The sequence below is a fragment of the Bubalus kerabau genome, chromosome 19 (genome assembly GCF_029407905.1).
Source record: "Bubalus kerabau isolate K-KA32 ecotype Philippines breed swamp buffalo chromosome 19, PCC_UOA_SB_1v2, whole genome shotgun sequence".
Lineage (NCBI taxonomy): Eukaryota > Metazoa > Chordata > Mammalia > Artiodactyla > Bovidae > Bubalus > Bubalus kerabau.
The window spans coordinates 47,373,267-47,393,930 of NC_073642.1; the positions used below are offsets into that span (position 1 = coordinate 47,373,267).

Genomic DNA, 20,664 nt, shown 5'->3' on the forward strand with positions numbered 1-20,664 from the left:
GAGAGCATGTGATTTGTGATTATGTTTCATATTTTAAAACAACTGATTTTCTTGGGAAAAAATCTACAGTTTTAATCTCTTCTGTTTAGAAAGTTCTTCCTGCTTGGCAATATAGGCTTGAAAATACGTTTTTAAAACGTTGGTACAATTCATCTGTTGGAAAATTAATATATTGTGGGGCTTTTTTTTTGGTGTTGATTCTGTGCAATAACGAACAGGGCCCATCACTAGATATGGATGTTAGGTGGTTTTGATTTCTTCCTGTCTGGGCTGTGCACAGCCCACGGGGCAATCCACTTCTGTCACATTGGTTTCATGGCCTCATTTAAAACTCAGATGGCTAGATTAGCCAGGTTTTCAAATCACTATGATATAAACAGTAAGCAGATTTCTGACACACAAGTTATGTTCGAGGAATTGCTTTTTTCAAGCAGCAGATATCTTGTAAAGAGCTTTGAACTGCATTTATTTCTAAAGCAACCGAAATTCAGTGCTACAAACAGAGGATTATAACTTCAGGAGAAGAATAAGCAGAAGGAGCAGATGAACTCTCAGGGCCATAGTCTTCCTTTGATCTTGTAAAACTCCTATTGACATCTGGAGTTCCCAGTCTGGTGAGAAAATAGAACTATAAACCAAATGGAATAAAATACCATTCCGATATTTGGTGGAAACTTTAAAACCATACGGTACAAGGACGCTCCTGCCATGCAGAAAAACTGACACAAGGTACAGAATTATTCCTTATCAGATATTTTTAGGAGGCTATTAGGAGTCTTTAAAAAATATCAATGATTTGTATGGAAATACAACTGTTATTTTCCTTATCTAAATTAAGAAGTCTCTTGTTAATATGCTATTTATATTTTTTTCTGATTCTTGTATCTTTAAAAATCTAATATTAATACTATAAAAGTTTTCCTTTTCTTTTTCCCCCCGGAGGCCTTTTCTTAGCAATGGTGAACTCACATGGAGTAAATTTTAAAAGATAAGAGAAAGCCCCAATACAATTTGCTATTCAAAGCACACTGTGATTTAAAACTACTTTTAAAAATGAGACAAGGAAAGTGGGAGGGGAGATGAGTTTGTTCGATTTTTAAAAACATTATTATTATTGGTTAACATTGACTTTTTTCCTCTGTTTCTTAGGGGGTAAAAGTGTTTTTAACCTGGCAAATGCACTCTTCAGAGATCTTTTTCCATCCCATCCACTTGGAGAGGTTAAAGGTTCAATTTCATGGCCTCTATGGAGGCAGTGCTCTCTCTCACAGGATGCAAGAGATAGAATCACCTGCAAGGATAGAATGCAGTTGGACAACAGACACATTCTTACTTCTCTTGTTTTGTCCTACTTTTAGTGACCCTCTTATTAAGTATTGGGCTGAAATATAAATTAAAGAACACGTTGGAAAGGATGTACAAGTGAAGGCTGTGTATGTATATACAGAATGTCAAAAGCCTTTATTTTTATACTTCAAATGCTCTAAATTAATAAAAAGTAATAATTACCATGTTATCTTTCATTTTTTATTTTCAAAATGTTTTAGTGACACAGCTTCATGGTAGACAGATCTCCTGGTTATAGTTAAGAACAGGTGTCATCCTAGAACAGGCAGATATTTTTGTTGACTCAAGATACTGAAGGAGCATCACTTCAGGATGCAGATATAAAATTAAGCTTTGTTACATCAACGTCAAGCAGATATTTTTTTTGAGTGCGTGTTAGTACAGGCATCTTTGGAAATGCCAAGAATGTACTTCTCTTTTGAAACATTTTCTTCTTCATAATACATATTTTAACATTGAAGTTAGTAGACTTCACATCTGAAACCATCACTTAAAAATAGTAAACTAGAAATGTAGTTTATTCTAAACATCTTTTTAAAAAAAATGGCATAGGTAAGAATTCTGAGAAAAGGTATCTGATGCAAATACGGACAGCACAAACAGGCCTAAGGAGCAGTTCAGATTTGTGATTCAACATGAACATATTTCAGCATTAAAACTTGTTTTCAAAGGGAACTATGTAAAGAAAAGTAGTTTAATATAGTTTCATGTTTTATCGTTGTCACAAAAGACTTCAAATATCATAATTTAAAAATATGATCTGCTTTAACCAACAGTGCAAAATATAAAGTAGGTTTAGGAAAATACAGATGAGATGTATATTATTACTAAAGGAAACCAACAATTCACATTTTAACATGAAATTTTAAAAAGGCCATTTTAGTACCCTTCAGAAACATTTCCATGTATATGATGAAATACTATTTATGGAAGAATTTAATTCCTTATAAAAACTTTAAATTTTGGCATATTTTTTCACTTATAAGCACTTATTTACCTTTTAGGAAAGAATAATCATCAATACAATGAATTTTTATTGCAAAGCCCTGTAAGAGGAACATAGGTCATAAAATTTGTATTGTTTTTATGGAATATATCTAATTTCCATGCTACTTTTCTATATTCAGCTTATATATTTCATTGCTTCACAGTATTAATTTTCTCATAGTTTTAAGGATATGATTAAAACGACAGTTTCAAATTGTCTAGAGATAATTTTTGAAGTATCAAAATAGGTTTTGTTCTTGAACACACTGTTTTACCCTTTATAATTGTATCTAAGTGTATAATTATAATTTATCATTGTATTGAGCTTAACTGATAGATATTCTCGCCTCCTGATGGTGCTGTGTAATGAAAATCCATTTTCACAAGGGGGGAAAATACACCGTAGGCAATCACCAGTTCTCCTGAAGCCATGAATAGGTGTATTCATAAACCAGCAGCATCACTGCACCACCTAGAAAAGAAAAGAGCAGTTTTTAATCCTGTGAAATTGTGTTGTCTTTCCCACTGGGTTTCTGAATCCCCTGGAGTCTTATGCAGCCTATCAGGCAGAAGCCATTCAGAATCATCAGTTCTCAAGCTCCAATGCATAGACAGAAAACTACTGTGGAAAATTCTCAGAGCAAAATCAAGACCATCTTGAGCCTCCAAATACATTTTTTCCCCATGAGTTTCTGTAACCTTCATCATTTCTCATCAGATTCTTTTTCAGGCACTTTTAATTTTTAAAAGTAAATAAATACACATTTAGTCATGTAAGGGCATGTGACTTTCCTGTGAACAGAAACCTTCGGATTTGTCATATGTAGGCAAAGGATTTATCTTTTCCAGTTTATAATGAGCATTGTTGTAGCTGCATTCAACAAGGACATTTCCAAGATGGTGCTTGATAGATGAGCCTGGTTTTCTCTTACAGCTTTCAAACTGAATTGTAATGTGAAAAATAGCTTCTGAGTCCTTCTAAAATCTGTATTTCAAAACGTAGCCAGCTTTCAACCTCCTTTTGTTGCCTTCATTCCTTTCATCTGCCTCAAATAGAGATATGGATTGCACTCGAAAATCTGGTAGTTGTATTGGGTGTCATAAAACCCATCATTTATCTGGGAAGGGAAGAGTTATATAATTGGCTGCAAAAACGCTTGCTATATAATATGTCAACAGGAATACGATATAGGAAGACAAACACTGAGGCTGCTGAATACCTAGACATTAGAAGCACGTGTATGTGAATGATTTTGTGTTCTCTCTGATGCGGTAAACAGCACACATCCTGTGCCCTTTAAGATGTTCTCTGTCCTTTCGTGTCTATAGGAACAGTACTACAAAATCAAAATGTGGACAAATATCCAGAGCACATCTTAGAGAAGACTTGGCTATGTGAACAGAAGACTGACTTCTGACAGAAAGAAATAGAACTTGATTTTCATCTTATTTTGTACACACTGCCATATGCTTTTTTTTTTAATCTACAGGCTGCACATGTTTGTGTAACCTTATGCCAAAGATAATTATCTGCCTGTAATTTTCATTTTTAACCCATGAAGATACTCTATAAGCCCCATCTTGGCTGCTGTAGCCCTCCTGGAGCTCTGGCAAACAAAAAGGGATGCGCTACAGAGGGTTGTCATACGTATGTAATTGCTGTATTTCCTCTTATTAACCGTTTGCAGTGTAACACAAGAACACACAGAATTGAGTAAGTTTTCAGCCTAGTGACATTTGAAGTCTGAACCACAGACTTTAAGATTCTCCTTTCCTGGGAGATCCTGATCATTAGCCACAGAGAGCTGTTAAGACTGTTATAAAACTAAGATGTTTTACCCTTTACAATTGTATATAAGTTGGGGTGTTTCTCCAGAATGAAGGATGAGAATTCCAGGTTCATCCAGCTTTTCTTTTTTACTGTCTCTCTCTCTCTCAAAAACAAAACAAAACTCTTATCTTTCAGTCTTACCTTCTTCTCTACAACTTTCTTTCCTTTGAGGTTGGTAGGACTTGCATGTTTGGGATGACAGTGGAGACCAGTTATTCACAATTTTGTTTAGCCTGGACACTATGTTCACAACAACCCTTTTCATTGGATTTAACACCATAGCAACTCAGGACACCTCATGCAAAAACATTTAAAAAGCCAACCAAACATTTGTAAGCCTCTAACAAAACTTGGGGTCAGATTATTTAAGAGTTTTGGATTGAGGTTCCAGTCAATTACCATTTTAGCTAAACTCTCCCTGATCACTCTCCCTTTTCAGGCCCATGGCCTCCTGAGAATGCTGGAGGAGGGTCAGTCCTATGATTTTCTCTAATACTAGGTCTACGAGCAGGTTTTTACTGTGTGGTGAAGGAAAAACACCACATTCTTGCAGAGAGAGTTCCACAAAATCACCAATATTCTTTATGACTGAGTTCATTTTTATACATGGACCAGTAAGACGTCTGAATCTCAAATGTGAAGCAAAAATCCATGCTTAAATGCCTAGGAAGTCTGGGATAGATGGACTGGGAATTGTAAAAGTGTTTTCTAAATATATGAAAGTATGAACTGTTCACCAGCTTCAATTTACAGACTGCTGTTCTATATCTCAGGTTGGCAGAAAGGCTGAGATTTAAACGTAAATATGCACGTGTGTGAGTGTGGCAGGGGAGGGGCACATCGGGTGTTCAAAGGGAGGACAGACGGAAGGGGAAAGGGAGAGGGGGGAGGAGCAGGGGAAGGTTTGGGGGAAGATTACCAGGATGTCTAAGTAGGTGAGTGTGGCCTGGTAAAAAAAATCTGTGTGGTCTAGTGCATACTTCTGTACTTATTCACAAGGTTGCTTATAATCCAAGGCTATTTGCCCAGGTGGTAGAGTCTGCAGCAGTTGCTTTCTTATCTATTTACATAGAGGCAGCTGACTCTCCCTGTGGGAATGGCAGCCGGCTTTTTGTGGGCTGGCATCCTGAGGTAAGGCCCTGAGCCAATCCCCTCCACCATCTCCCCGACAGGAGCCAGGAAGGTGAGAGCCAGGCTGCAGCTTCCCCCTCTCCCCTCCCCAGAGGCGACTGTGAGGAGAGTGGCCCTGGCTGTTCATGGAGTAGTCCTCCTGCTTTTCTCTCTGTCAAGCGAAGTTGAGGCAGGAGCAAGAATGAGCTAGAAGAACCAGGGAAAGGTTTATTGGGCTGGTCCCTTACTCAGTGAAAATCCTCGCCTTCAGCCAGAAGCCACTCAAACTCCAACTGACTGTGGATCCTTTCCTATTGACTTAAGCTGGGCTTTGGCTTCTATCAGCCTCCAGCAAGGCCATAAATAATACCTTATAACACAAGTCCAACACATCTAATGGATTCCCTTAGTGTCTTATTGCTATGCAACTTTTTATTCTTAAGGTTTCCGTGTTTCACAGTGTGACAAACTTTTATTGTGTTACAGATAGACACAAATAAGAAAAAGAAAAGGGATACTAGAACAATAAAGAAGGAAGGATATAAGTAATGAAAACATCATTACCTGGTCCGAGCCTCATAATCTTGGGAAGCAGGCCTTTATACAAAGCTAAAATGCTAGAACCAGGAGAGAAAGAGCACAAACATTCTTATTCTGAACATGCAATGGATTTGCACCTCAACTTTATAGAGATGTTGACCCAGCATTTACCCAAACAAGTCATTTGAAAAAAATTTTCAAATCTCCAAACAGATAGTATCTGGCCAAGTATTCCCTGCAGCAAATTGGATGAGAGGAAAGAGTTAATTCTTTATTACTCAAGGTATGCTGATCTTGTCCCATCAGAAATAGGATTTTTATCAGCGAGATAGTTTTTGTGTTCAAGACAGGCCTCACTTTTAAGACAGCTGTGTATATGGACAAAATGACTCTTGTAATTGAGTTTAAAAGACTTAGTCTTCACAAAAAGAAATATGATGCAGTTTAGATCAAAATCATAAAACATTACTTGCCTACTTGAGAATGAGACCAGTGAGGAGGGGCGGAGAGACAAAAACAAGACTTAAAAAAAAAAGACCAGCAGAAAAAGGCACATAGTTTAAAAGAAAACTACTTTCACAAAACTCTCATGTTTAACTCTCCCAGGAGAATATAATTAGGTGACATTTTGATTAGGAGAGTGAGAGGACACTCACTCTCCTGCCCATGTGGGAACAAGGTACATTATATGCAATAGCGTATTATGCAAACTGTCAAGCGGAAAGTTCACCTTGGCATTCTAGGACAAACACACTGCATACTGAATGATCGTGGCTCATGTTTCTTGGTGTAAGGAGGTTTTTGCCAACATCTCATTACTGTGTTATCTCACAAAGTTCCTCATCTATTCCCGAAAGCTTCTCAGATACAGACCCAATGCAGGAGGGCTTAATGGCCCTAGTCAAAATGGAAGTACAATACAGTTTTAGCAATGCTTTAGTTTTGCTCATTTATTAAAATAAGAATGTGTTACCCTTCTTCCTGATAGACCGTGGCCATTGTTTTAAAACAGGTTTTGTACTTGATCTCTCCAGGAACTGGCTGAGGCCCTTGAATCCTACTTTTGGCAACATCAAAAGGGATGTTAATGACTGAGGCTATTGTGCCTGAGAGAAGACCAATCCCAAATTTTCTCAAAAACTCCAAGGTTGGATCCTAAAAGAAAAGAAGAATAAAATAACAGAAAGCGAAGCGGAAGCCCCTAAATCGGTTAAACACGATAAAGCAATATATATTTAAGCAGACATTGCGCTGCCTGGCACCCTCCTGTTATTCCAGCGGAACACATTAGGATTTCCTAGGCTGGAACTTGTTTTCTTGACAATCCCATTGGCTATGTTTTTACACATGGTCTAAATTGCTGAAGTACACATTTCCTCACACAGGATTTATAAACACAGTTCATAAAGAAAGACTGGTATGGCATATGGGGATGATTTGTATAATTGGGCTTCACAATGTACTTAGTATTACTGTATCAAAACAGGAGAAATCCAAGCACACTATTAGCTAATTGGCCAGAATATTTTACAAATGACAGCAACTTCCACCATGAAGCCTACTAAAATGCTCATTTGTGTGTGGACCCCCAAATGTTAAATTAAATCAAGGCTACTCTCGGTCTGCTGCTATTCCCCTCCAGGTTTTTTGCATTTATTTTCACGTGTAGCTGATCCACTGTACTGAGAAGTGCTAGCTTCCTGTTATTAACAAACCAACTTGGGGAGGCTGCAAAACAGCCTGTGACATTCTGTGCGTTAGAAACAGTAGTAAGTCACTGGACTAATTGGCTGAAGAATTTATAGCCCATTGTTCCTCAATCATATTCTTCCTTCATGGCAAAGGAAGAAAAGGAGAGAGAGAGAGAGAGAGGGAGAAATATTTCTTTCCATTTGAATTTAGGTCCTTCACTTTGGTCTGATTTGATTTTCCACCCCTGCCTGCTCTGCTTTCTGACATCAAAGTATTTAATTAGGTCTGATGTTGAAGTTGCTCTCCTTCAGCCTATTTTTGTGCCCAGAGAGCTCACATTATACTGTGTTATAATGAATTTGCCGGGAAGTTCTCATTTTGCTTTCAGCCTCAGTCCTTACCCTAAAGAAAGGTCATCTCACACACCGTAAGTTGCTGACAGAGACCTCCCCCATCCTCCCCCTGTCCTCTCTTTTGGTTTGTACTTCAGAAAGTTTTTCAGAGAGGAACAACACCGGGTCGTGCCATGATGCTATTTTATCTAGCAGGAGAACTTAAGGGGGGAACCATTCTCTGCTTAATAAAAAAAAAAAATCAGGTCTGAGAATTGCATGCTTCTAGCTCTGATGGAAGAAAAAAAATTCTGGAAACTCTGAAATTTTCAATGAAACCAAGAGCCAGATACCATCACAGAAACTCCTATGTGTTTAAATATAAAAAGCGAGGGGTTCGATAATAATTCTTGGATCTGGGCCATACAGGTGCCGAGTAGGTTTAAAGGGATTTAAAAACCAACAGGGTGTTTCAACAGGAAAAACAATGCCGTGATTGCAGTATGAGTGAGGTGTGTTTAAATAATTCCCCCTCCCCCATTTTCTTCTCTTTTACAAGGAGAGAAAAATGCCTTTATGTTACCCTCCTCCATGCTGGCACAGGAGCAAAACTGGAGCTCAGGAGGGTGGTGGATTCAGGGCCAGTTCTGGGTGTCTGACTGTGGACTGGCCCCTGCATCCCGTGGAGCCCAGTGGACAGAAGGGACATGTTTGACACCTACCCTTGTTTTACCCTACCCTTGTACTGTATGGTTTCTCTGAAAAATAAAAACAACAATAATAAAAGTGCTATGAATACTGTATGAGCCTGGCATAAAATGGATAGTATTTTTATGTAGCCTGTTTTCTAAAGTCTCAAAACACTTGTAATGAGGCCCTCATGGTGCTCCTGTGACATGACCAAGGACAGGTGAAAGTGATGACTTGTATGCACACAGACCTTTTGGGACATTCAGGGGATCCTGTCAAGCACACAGCTCTCCCCGCTCCTGGTGTGTTTGCTGAGGATTGGAGTTGAGGAGGGAGGGGTGGCTGAGACACTCATTGAGGGTCATTGTGTTTGAGACAGTGCTGGGGACCAAATACTAAGGTCTTCAAGCCCTCACAGTGTTCACTAGCACAAACTTAATTGAACCCACGGTTTCTACACATTTCCCAGCTCAGCAGTAAGGTCCCACTGCCACTACCAAGTCTGCCAAGTCTCTTTAGTTGTGTCTGACTCTGTGCGACCCCAGAGACGGCAGCCCACCAGGCTCCCCCGTCCCTGGGATTCTCCAGGCAAGAACACTGGAGTGGGTTGCCAGTTCCTTCTCCAATGCATGAAAGTGGAAAGCGAAAGTGAAGTCACTCAGTCGTGTCCGACTCTTAGCGACCCCATGGTCTGCAGCCTACCAGGCTCCTCCATCCATGGGATTTTCCAGGCAAGGGTACTGGAGTGGGGTGCCATTGCCGTCTCCGGTAAAGTCCCACACTAGTTCCCAAATCCAGCTGTGCATCAGAGTCACCTGGGAGCTTTACAAAATATGGATGCACAGCCCCACCTCACACCCACCTTAGATTCCCAGATCAGAATCACCTGGGAAAGTGCCTGAACGTTGATTTAAAAGAACTTTAGGACTTCTCACCTGGCCAGACAGAGGGCCCATGTCTGCGAACCATTGATTTTGATTGCTATTCCACACAGGCAAAGTAGATGGCCAATTGCTACCCCTCCAGGCATTCTAGGAAGGAGAGAAGTCTTTGCAGATAGCCAGGAGGTGCCCCTCACCAAAGACCTCTGGGCCCCTCAGCCTCTTCTTCTGAGCCTATGGTCTGCAAGAGGCAGCAACCCGGCTGGGAATCAAGTACGCCAAGGAGAGCCCGGCCAGCTCCCCTCTGCTTTATTTGCTGCATGTCGTAGCCAGCCTTGGATGAATGCAGCCCCTCAAATGTCCCTCCCCTTCATCCCCTCTGGCTACTCTCACTTCTCTGGCTTTAGCTCATGCCTGTGACTTTCTAGGTCTTGCTTTCTTCTCGCCTCTGTCACCTGTTTTTCTCAGTGGCACCAGGGTTCTCTTTTCATAAAAACAGATCTGCCTCCCTACTCAAAGGCCCTCAACACTTCCCCACTCCACGGAGAGTAAGGTCAAAACTCCTTGTTGGCCTTTGCTTTCTTTCCCGTGATATGCTTCCAACTTAACCTTTCAAGCCTCAAATTCTACATCCGTATGCCCAACCCATACTATAGTCAGACTGGTTAAATCATAATCATGCAAATTTTCTACCAAATACTTTTCTAACTCCACATCTTTTTTCAAACAATTCACACAACCTAGAACACCATTCACCATCATCTTCATGGACAGCAGCCCCACTCTTTACAGTCCAGCTTAAATCCCAGCTTGCCCAGGAGACTTCTGTGGATCACCACTGAAGCTGATTTCTCCCTCTCCTGTGCTTCTGAAGCACTGTTGTGATCATTGTTCTACGCTTCTCTTTGTCTGGTTTTTGTTTGTAGCCATCTTCCCTGTTGGACTGCGAGCTGACACCGCATAGGAGCATATATTACTCCTCTTTGTGTCACCTACTGCACGGTGTGCACAGCAAGTGCTAAATGTCTGCTGATTAGCTTATCACTGCACTTTTTTTTTTTTTTTGGTAGAAACAGTGAGGATCAGGCTTTACTCTTAGTCACTATTTCTCAAAGCTCAGTATCTTCTACCCTGGAAATGAGCCCCTATTAGGACTTCACGTTTCTGTCTTTCTGCCACGAAGCATTAACATGGGGACATGACAAGGCATTGGACGGTTGCAAAGTGGAGTATTTCCAGGCAAATAAATTGAGACTCTCAGGTCATGGAGCCAGGCCTGGGCTTGCCAGACCCCATTACTCAGTGACTCACAGAAAGAACCATGATATGGCAACCTGTGACCAGATTTTAGAAAAGGAATGCAATGAGCATAGAGTAGAGTCTTGAAATATTACTCTTTGGGCTCTTCTTTCTTATACTTCCTGATCTTTCCCCTACTGAGGAGAGGCATCCACTTGCCTCAAGAATGAGGATTGTTGTTGCAGGACTATAAAGAGAGGGCAAAAGGTAATATTTAGTGGTTTTCATTTTCAAATTAGGCTCTTCAGTGTGCTATATCAATTAATCACTCTTTGAGGTAAGGACTATTATTTTTACTTTTATTTTACAAATGAGTGAACTGAAAGGTATAGAAGAAGTATAAGAAGAACTTGAGTGCAAATCCAAGTATAAGAAGAAAATTTTTGTTACATCCAAGTGAACCCAAGACTTTTCCTTAAGGGGATAGTTTTTCTACTGATACTCTTATGGGTTGGTAGGTGGGCTGTATGGGGAGGTACCTGAGAACCTCCTGAAATTACAAGCAATGCTTCTGTGTATGTGTATTTGGGTTTTTCTGGAGAAAGTATCAGTAGATTTTATCAGGCTCATAAAAGTTAAAAACAACTTCATCAAATCATTTTTCCTACCAATAAATTTATAAAGTAAGGAAAGGACAACTCAGTGTTGAAAACAGGAAGCCCTCATTGTCATGGGAGTTATCGGGCAATTCACTGTAGTGAAAATATTTCTGCAAATATTTCCACTCTGGAGTTGGGTTACTCATACTATCGGTGAACTCAATGGTTCTCAAAGTGTAGTCCTTGAACCATCACCATCAGTATCATGTGGGAACTTACTAGAAATGAAAATTTGGGCTTTATCAGGACTACAGTACCCAAAACTCTAGGGACGGAGCACAATCTATTTAAACAAGTCTTCCAAATTATTCTGATGGATGCATAAGTCTGAGAACCACTGCTTAACTGAAGCTTATGGTTCCTTTTTTTGGATCCTTGGCTAGATAAAGTTAAATAAAATGAAAGTGAAAGTCACTCAGTTGTGTTTGACTTTGTGACCCCATGGACTATACAGTCCATGGTATTCTCCAGGCCAGAATATTGGAGTGGGTAGCCATTTCCTTCTCTAGGGGATCTTCCCAACCCAGGGATGGAACCCAGGTCTCCCTCATTGCAGATGAATTCTTTACTAGCTGAGCCACAAGGGAAGCCCAAGAATACTGGAGTGGGTAGCCTATACCTTCTCCAGGGGATCTTCCCAACCCAGGAATCGAACTGGGGTCTCCTGCATTGCAGGCAGATTCTTTACCAGCCGAGCTACCAGGCAAGTTTGGCTAGATAAGTGATGCTCTAAAGGGATCTAGATGTACTGTGGAGCATTTTAAAGCCTTCTTTGCTGGAAACAGGTCTTTGTTTCTTTAAGGCTGCATAACTGAATGCAACACTGTTAACTCTGTCCACCTTTTCTGACCCCAGCTCCATCCAAAGCAAGAATGCACATCTGTGAGGTTGTTCGGTCTGAGTGAAACTTATGACATAGTTTGAATGGGTCATTCTGTACTGGCAGTAAGTAAATCATTCTTGTCAATAACCACAACAGGAAATAACAATAAAATGGTAAAAATAAACAGAAGTAATAAAATAATATACCTTATGATATTTGTGCTATTTTTCATAACTTTCAGTAAGAGAATTAATGGTACTGTTAATAATAGTTACTTATTTCTAGACAATTTTATATGCAAAAAAACATGTATATAGCATATATAAGAACCGTATGAATTAGGTACATAACCCCTTTTTATAGATAAGGACATGAAACTTAGAGAATTAAGCCAGTTGATCAAGACCACATTGCTTATAAGAGATCGAGGTTGGATTTACACTCAAGTTCTTCAGACTTCCAACCACTACATTTTGTTTCAATTCATTCACTATGTTATATTGCCTCTCATTCACCATTCATTTGTTGTATATTCATCCAACCTACATTTATTGTACGTTACAAGTTGCTGTGCATTAGCTGAATGCCCAGCCTTCTGGCCTGATTATCATATTACTTGGGATGTCATTTTGCCTCATTTATTTTATTAAAAATTGGAAAAAGCTGATGATGATAATGATAACACACAATCTGCTAGGCACTATGTTAAGCACTTTCTTTATATTTAAGCCTCACAACATTGCTGAGTAGATGAGGCATCTGAAGCTTACAGAAACTATCTTACTAATAAGTATAATTTTAAATTAACCAAAAAAGAGCCATGATTCTATTATTTGGAAGTGAAGAAGTCAAAATATTGAGAAGCTCTGAGATTGCCAGATATCAACTAGCAGAATTAGAGACATACCCTTGCCTCTCAGGACTGTACTCCACTTTAACAGTCAAGGAGATCACCTCTCAGTCCAAGAGAAATTTAAGTGGTAGAAAATAAAATCACAAGACTGGAAGTGAATTCAGAAGGTCCCCTAACCTAAAGAGTGACATCAGCAAGGTGGCAGAGCAGGGAGACTTGAATTCTCCTTTCTCACACAAACCCAACAATTCATGGACAGATTCTCTGCGTGAGAAATCTAGAAATTAGTTGAAAATTCCTGTACCCTGGGTCCACATGAACAGACTTATAGAATTCAGTAGGGAGATTCAGCACACCCTCCCACCAGAGTCCCTGCCCCTAGTGTATTGCCATATAATCAGGAAGACTCCCTAACTTCCTGCTTCTCCTAGGGGAGGGAAGGGATTAATTTGCATGTTCACCTTCTCTGGGGCTGAATGAGAAGAACTGGTATAAAGAACTGGTGTATTCTTGCCTATCTTGGAGTTCTGATGGCTCCAGTAGAATCTAGCCACCGTGGGGCGAGCTGAGATGAAGGGTTGGACTGCTAGAGGCCATATCTCTCCTCTTGCTCAGTACAGAGTAAGAAGACAAAAATGACAGCTGCCTGCTTCTCCCTGAGGAGGGAAACAGTTAGTACAGGTCCCCAGAATCTCTAGCCAGTCTGAATTTTGGGGGTCTTCTCCTGCATGAGGCTAGTCTATGAAGACTGCCTTGTCTTTGTTGGTGTCTGCACACACACCAACAAAGAGAGTTAAGGAAAATGAACAATCAGGCAAAGATGTTCCAAATTAAGAAACATGATATAGCTCCAGAAACCGACTATAAGGAAAGAGAATTACATGATTTACCTGACACAGAATTCAAAAAAACTGTCATAAAGATGCTCACTGAGGTCAAAGGAACATGTGTGAATAAAGTGAGAATTTCAATGAAGAGATAGAAAATATAAAAAATTACCAGACAGAAATCATGGAGTTGAAAAATGCAATAACTGAATCAAAAATTCACTAGAAGAACTCGGTAGTAGACTAGATCAAACAGAAGGAATCAGCAAACACAAAGACAGAGACTATTGGAAATAATTCAGTCAGAGGAGCAAAATGAAAAAGGAAGGAAAAAGAGTAAAACTAGTCTAAGAGATTGTGGGAGACTATTGTACAAAGCCCAAAATAGAAAATTAGAAAATACCTCAAGCCAAATGAAAAAGAAAACACAACATACCCAAACTTATGAGATTCAGCAAAAGAGTACTAAGAGTGATAAACACCTATATTTTTCCTATATTTCACAGTGATAAACACCTATATTTTTTAAAAAAGGAAGATCTCAAACAATCTAATTTTATAGCTCAAGGAACTAAAAGGAACACTAAGTCCAAAGTTAGCAGGAGGAAGGAAATATTAAGATTAGAGTGGAAATAAAATAAACATTAGAAAAACAATAGAAAAATGAAATTGAGTTGGGTTTTTTAAAAGATAAAACTGACAAACCCTTAGCAAAACTAATTAAGAAAAAAAGAGAGAAGACTCAAAATCAGAAATGAAAGAAGAGAAATTATAACTGACATTATAACAGATGCCACAGAACTGGAAACGATCATAAGAGGCTATTGTGAACAATTATATATGAACACACTGGATAATCTAGAAGAAATGGACAAATTCCTAGAAATAAACAACCTATCAAAACTAAATCACAAAGAAGTAAAAAGTCTGAATAGACCTGTAACTAGTATGGAAATTACATTAACAGTCAAAAATCTCCCAACAAAGGAAAGCTCAGGACTAGATAGTTTCACTGGTGAAGTCTACTAAACATTAATTCTTCTATTAATGCCAATGCTTCTTAAATTCTTACAGAAAACTGAAGAGGAAGGAACACATCCACCTCATTTTATGAAGCCAGCATTATCTTGATATCAAAGCTAAAGACACCACAAGACAAGAAAACTACAGGACACGATCCCCGATGAGTATGACGTAAAATTTCTCAAAAAACACTAGCAAATCAAGTCCAACAGCACGTTAAAAGGATCATACATTATGACAAAGTGGGATTTATCCCTGGGACAAAAGGATGGTTCAACATATGAGAATCGATTAATATGATAAAGCACATTAAGAGAATAAAGGATTTAAAAAAATCATGATTCTCTCAACACATGTAGAAAATGCACTTGATAAAATTCAGCAAGTTTTCATGATAAACTCTCAAGAGAATAGAAACAGAAAGAAAGTGCATCAATGTAATAAAGTCCCAACATAAGTAAAGCCCACAGCTAATATCATATTCACTGGTAAAAAACTGAAAGCCTTTTCTCTAAGATCTAAGTAACAACACAAAGATGCCTGCTCTTATCATAGTAACATAGTAATGGAAGTCCTAATCAGAGCAATTATGCAAGAAAAAATAATAAAAGGCATCAAAGTCAGGAGAAATAAAGTTGTTGCTGTTACATATGACATGGTCTTATATGTAGAAAGGCTTCCCTGGTGGCTCAGACAGTAAAGAATCTGCCTACTATGTGGGAGACCCAGGTTCTATCCCTGGGTTGGGAAGATCCCCTTGAGAAGGGAATGGCTACCTACTCCAATGTTCTTACCTGGAGAATTTCATGGACAGAGGAGCCTGGCAGGCTACAGTCCATGGGGTGTCAAAGAATTGGACATGATTGAGTGACTAACATTTTCACTATATGTAGAAAAACCTAAACACTCTATAACAAACATTTAGAACTAATAAATTAGTAAAGCAGCAGGACACAAATCATCATATAAAATCATCATATAAAAATCACCCATGTGTCTACTAACAGTGAACTATCTGAAAAGAAAATTAGAAAAGTAATCCCATTTACAATAGCACCAACAATAATAAAATACTTAGCAATAAACTTCGGAGAAGGCAATGGCACCCCACTCCAGCACTCTTGCCTAGAAAATCCCATGGACGGAGGAGCCTGGTAGGCTGCACTCCATGGGGTCGCTAAGAGTTGGACACGACTGAGTGACTTCACTTTCACTTTGCACTTTCATGCATTGGAGAAGGAAATGGCAACCCACTCCGGTGTTCTTGCCTGGAGAATCCCAGGGACGGGGGAGCCTGGTGGGCTGCCGTCTATGGGGTCGCACAGAGTCAGACACGACTGAAGCGACTTAGCAGCAATAAACTTACCTAAGAAGGTGAAAGACCTGTATGCTGAAAACTACAAAACATTGGTGAAGAATTTTAAAAGACAAACACAAAGATAGTTCATGTTCAGGTATTGGAAGATTTAGTGTTGTTAAAATTTCCATACTACCCTAAATGATCTTCAGATTCAATGCAATTCCTGTTCAGTTCAGTTCAGTCATGTCCAACTCTTCGACCCCATGGACTGCAGCATTCCAGGTCTCCCTGTCTATCACCAACTCCTGGAGTTTGCTCAAACTCATGTCCATCGAGTCATTGATGCCATCAAACCCTCTCATCCTCTGTTGTCCCCTTCTCCTCCTGCCTTCAATCTTTCCCAGCACCAGGGTCTTCTCAAGTGAGTCAGTTCTTCGCATCAGGTGGCCAAAGTATTGGAGTTTCAGCTTCAGCATCAGTCTTTCCAATGAACACCCAGGACTGATTTCCTTTAGGATTAACTGTTTTGATCTCCTTGCTGTCCAGGGGACTCTCAAGAGTTTTCTGCAGCACCACAGTTCGAAAGCATCAATTCTTCAGCACTCAGCTTTCTTTATAGTCCAACTCTCACATCCATACATGACTACTGGAAAAACCATATCTTTGACTAGATGGACATTTGTTGGCAAAGTAATGTCTCTGCTTTTTAATATGCTGTCTAGGTTGTTCATAACTTTTCTTCCAAAGAGCAAATGTCTTTTAATTTCATGGCTGCAGTCACCATCTTCAGTGATTTTGGGGCCCCCAAAAATGAAGTCTGTCACTGTTTCCACTGTTTCCCCATCTATTTGCCATGAAGTGATGGGACAAGATGCCATGATCTTAGTTTTCTGAATGTTGGGTTTTAACCCAACTTTTCCACTCTCCTCTTGCACTTTCATCAAGAGGCTCTTTAGTTCTTCACTTTCTGCCATAAGTGTGGTGTCATCTGCATCTGAGGTTATTGATATTTCTCCTTGTAAATATTTCAATAGCATTTTTCATAGAAATTAAAAAAAAATACAACTCATATGGAATCACAAAAGACCAAAAGTAGCCAAATCAACCTTGAGAAAGATGAATAAAAGAGGAACACATTTCCTAATTTCAAAATATATTGCAAAGCTACAGTTAATTAAGATAGCATGGTACTGACACAAAGACAGACATAGAGACCAATGGAACAGAATAGTAAGCCCAGAAACAAATCCAAGCATGTAGTTAAGTGTAAGTGCAAATGTTAATCGCTCAGTTGTGTCAACTCTTTGTGACCCTGCCAGGCTTCTGTGTCCATGGAATTCTCTAGGGAAGAACACTGGAGTGGGTAGCCATTCCTTTCTCCAGGGGATCTTACCAAACCAGGGATGGAACCTGGGTCTCCTGGACTGCAGGCAGATTCTTTACTGTCTGAGCCACCAGGGAAGCCCAAGCATATACGCTTGGATTTCCTGGTGGGAAATCCAAGCAAAAATGGTCAATTAATCTTCAACAAAGGTGCCATTGGCCTTAGCACTGATTTCATCAATATGACACCAAAAGCGCATAGACATGTGGGACTATGTCAAAAAACTTCTGAACAGCTAAGGAAACAAACACTTATAAAAAAAACTTATGGAGTGGGAGAAAATATTTGCAAACCATACATATGATGAGATGTTACTATTAAAATATATAAAGATCTCCTATAATTCAATACCAAGAAAACTAATAACCTGATTTATAGATGGGTGAAGGACTTGAATAGACATTTTCCAAAGGAGACTTACAAATGGCCGGCAAGCATATGAAGAAACGCTCAATGTCATTAATAATCTGGGAGATGTGGATAATCTGGGAAATGTAAATCAAAAGCACAGTGAAATCTCATTTCACATGTGTGACGATGGCTACTATAAGAAAACACAAAAGACATGTGTTGGTGAGAACAACCTCTCCAATGTGGAAACATTGGAACACTTGTACATTGTTGATAGAAATGCAAAATGATGTAAGCTTTATAGAAATCAGTATAGAAGTTTCTCAAAAATTAAAAATAGAAGTATTATATAATCCAGCAACCCCACTTCTTAGTATTTCTCCAAACAAAATGAAATAAAAATCTCAGAGTAATATTAGTACTCCTATATTCATTATTGGAGCTTCCTGGGGGCTCAGTGGTAAAGAATTCACCTGCAATGCAGGAGATGTGGGCTTGATCCTGAATCAGGAAGATCCCCTGGAGAAGGAAATGGCAACCCATTCCAATCTTCTTGCCTGGGAAATCCCATGGACGGAGAAGCCTGGCGGGCTACAGTCCATGGGGTTGCAAAAGAATCAGATATGGCTTGTGACTAAACAACAACAACAAATTCATCATAGCATTATTCACAACAGCCAAGATATGTATATAACCAAAATGCACACTGACAGATAAATGGATTAAAAATGTGGTATATATATACTGCTGCTGCTAAGTTGCTTCAGTCGTGTCCGACTCTATGCGACCCCACAGATGGCAGGCCATCAGGGTCCCCCGTCCCTGAGATTCTCTAGGCAAGAACACTGGAGTGGGTTGCCATTTCCTTCTCCAATGCATGAAAGTGGAAAGTGAAAGTGAAGTCACTCAGTCGTGTCCAACTCTTAGCGACCCCATGGACTGCAGCCCACCAGGCTCCTCCGTCCATGGGATTTTCTAGGCGAGAGTACTGGAGTGGGGTGCCATTGCCTTTTCCAGTGGAATACTATTCATCTTTACAAAGAAGGAAATTCTGCAATATATAACAATATGGATGAACCTTGAGGGTACCATGTAAAGTGAAATAAGCCAGTCATAGATAAATACTGCATGATTCCACTTATATGAGATACCTAAAATTGTCAAATTCATAGAATCGAAGATTGGAACAATGGTTGCCAGGGGTGGGGGAGGGGGAAATGAGTTACAAATCAACAGGCATAAAGTTTCAGCTAAGCAAGATGAGTGAGTAAAGCTCTAGAGATCTGCTGTACAACACTACCTACAGACAACAATAATAAATTAAGCATTTAAAATTTGTTGTATGTAGATATCAGGTTAGGTGTTTTTACCATAATAAAGTAAATTAAAAAAAATTATGGTAAAAAAGGTCACCTAGCCTAAGTAAAATATTTTTGATAGATCACATATTAATTATGTAAATGGATATTAATGTTGATAAAAAATCTATTCTGTTACTAAACATTTTCAACTAACTTCCATAATTTGTTCCAACTCTCATCAATCAGTAAACTTCCCTTGTTCCTAACCCACATTCCTCATGCGTATGCCCAAGTTATTTTACTCCAGTTTTTTGCTCCCTTGCAAGGGCAATCAACTGTCACCATTCTCAATGTAATTCATCATGACTTAAAAGCCATTACTGCAATAACCTTTTATTCCACATGGTTAAAAATTAGACTTCCTCTCAAATATTTGAGCAGTAGTAGTATTTCCCTATCTACAGATGAGTTTTATTCTTTTCCTCTAAATATTTTCTAATTTTCTCATAAAATACAGGACTTTAAACTGGAGCTGAGTAGCCTGACATGTTAGTGGCTATCATACGCATTGACTTCATTTTGCAACAGCAATGCAAAGTCCAGCATTCATAATTTTCAAACATTATTTAATTCCCCTGCAAACCTTTTAAGGATTATGTTAACATTTCATTTCACAAATAAGAAAACTGAGATACAGAGACAGGTATAATTTGTCAAAGAGACATGGCTAACTATTAAGTATCAGAATTGGGAATTATATTCAGGTCTCTTATTAGAACCCTCTGGCTGTTTTCTTCACATTGCAATCGTGGATTAAATGCAGAGTTAAAGAAATATGTTTACCAGCTTCTGTTTGGGAAGATCAATGAATTTTCCTAACAAGACATACTGTTTATAGACTCCACAGCTTGACAAGAGACACTGATTTAGTTGTTTAGTTGTTGCTCATATCCGATTCTTTACAACCCCTGGAATGCAGCACACCAGGCTCCTCTGTGCTCCACTGTCTCCCAGAGTTTGCTCAAAGTCATGTCCATTGAGTCAGCGATGCTATCTAACCTTTTCATCCTCTGCCATCCCCTTCTCTTTTTGCCTTCAGTCTTTCCCAGCATCAGGGTCTTTGCCAACGAGTTGCCTCTTTGCATGAGGTGGCCAAAGTATTGGAGCTTCAGCTTCAACATCAGTCCTTCCAATGAACACTCAGGCCTGATCTCCTTTGGATGGACTGGTTGGATCTCCTTGGAGTCCAAGGGATTCTTAAGAGTCTTCTTCAACACCACAGTTCAAAAACATTAATTCTTCGGCACTCAGCCTTCTTTATGGTCCAACTCTCACATCCATACATGACTACTGGAAAAAACATAGCTTTGACCATACAGACCTTTGTTGGCAAAATGATGTCTCTGCTTTTTAATACACTGTCTAGGTTTGTGATAACTTTCCTTTCAAGGAGCAGTGTCTTTTAGTTTCATGGCTGCAGTCACCATCTGCAGT

General features: G+C 39.3%; 1 protein-coding gene and 1 long non-coding RNA gene across 3 annotated transcripts in view; one reads left to right on the forward strand and one right to left on the reverse strand.

Moving 5' to 3' along the window:
- Nucleotides 1–510: 510 nt before the first annotated feature.
- The window catches only part of SLC25A21 (solute carrier family 25 member 21), a 521,296-nt gene continuing 501,142 nt past the window's right edge, over nt 511–20,664 (reverse strand). For both annotated transcript variants that reach the window (XM_055556134.1, XM_055556133.1), the window contains 3 exons: nt 6,789–6,970; nt 5,840–5,892; nt 511–2,806 (listed from right to left, as the gene is read on the reverse strand). In XM_055556134.1, the coding sequence (XP_055412109.1) occupies nt 2,745–2,806; nt 5,840–5,892; nt 6,789–6,970 (297 nt within the window). In that variant the 3' untranslated portion in view covers nt 511–2,744. The remainder of the gene's footprint in view (nt 2,807–5,839; nt 5,893–6,788; nt 6,971–20,664) is intronic.
- Nucleotides 7,812–8,638, forward strand: LOC129634148 (uncharacterized). The gene is made up of 2 exons (XR_008705446.1): nt 7,812–7,934; nt 8,399–8,638. It is a non-coding gene; the product is annotated as an uncharacterized LOC129634148 (long non-coding RNA).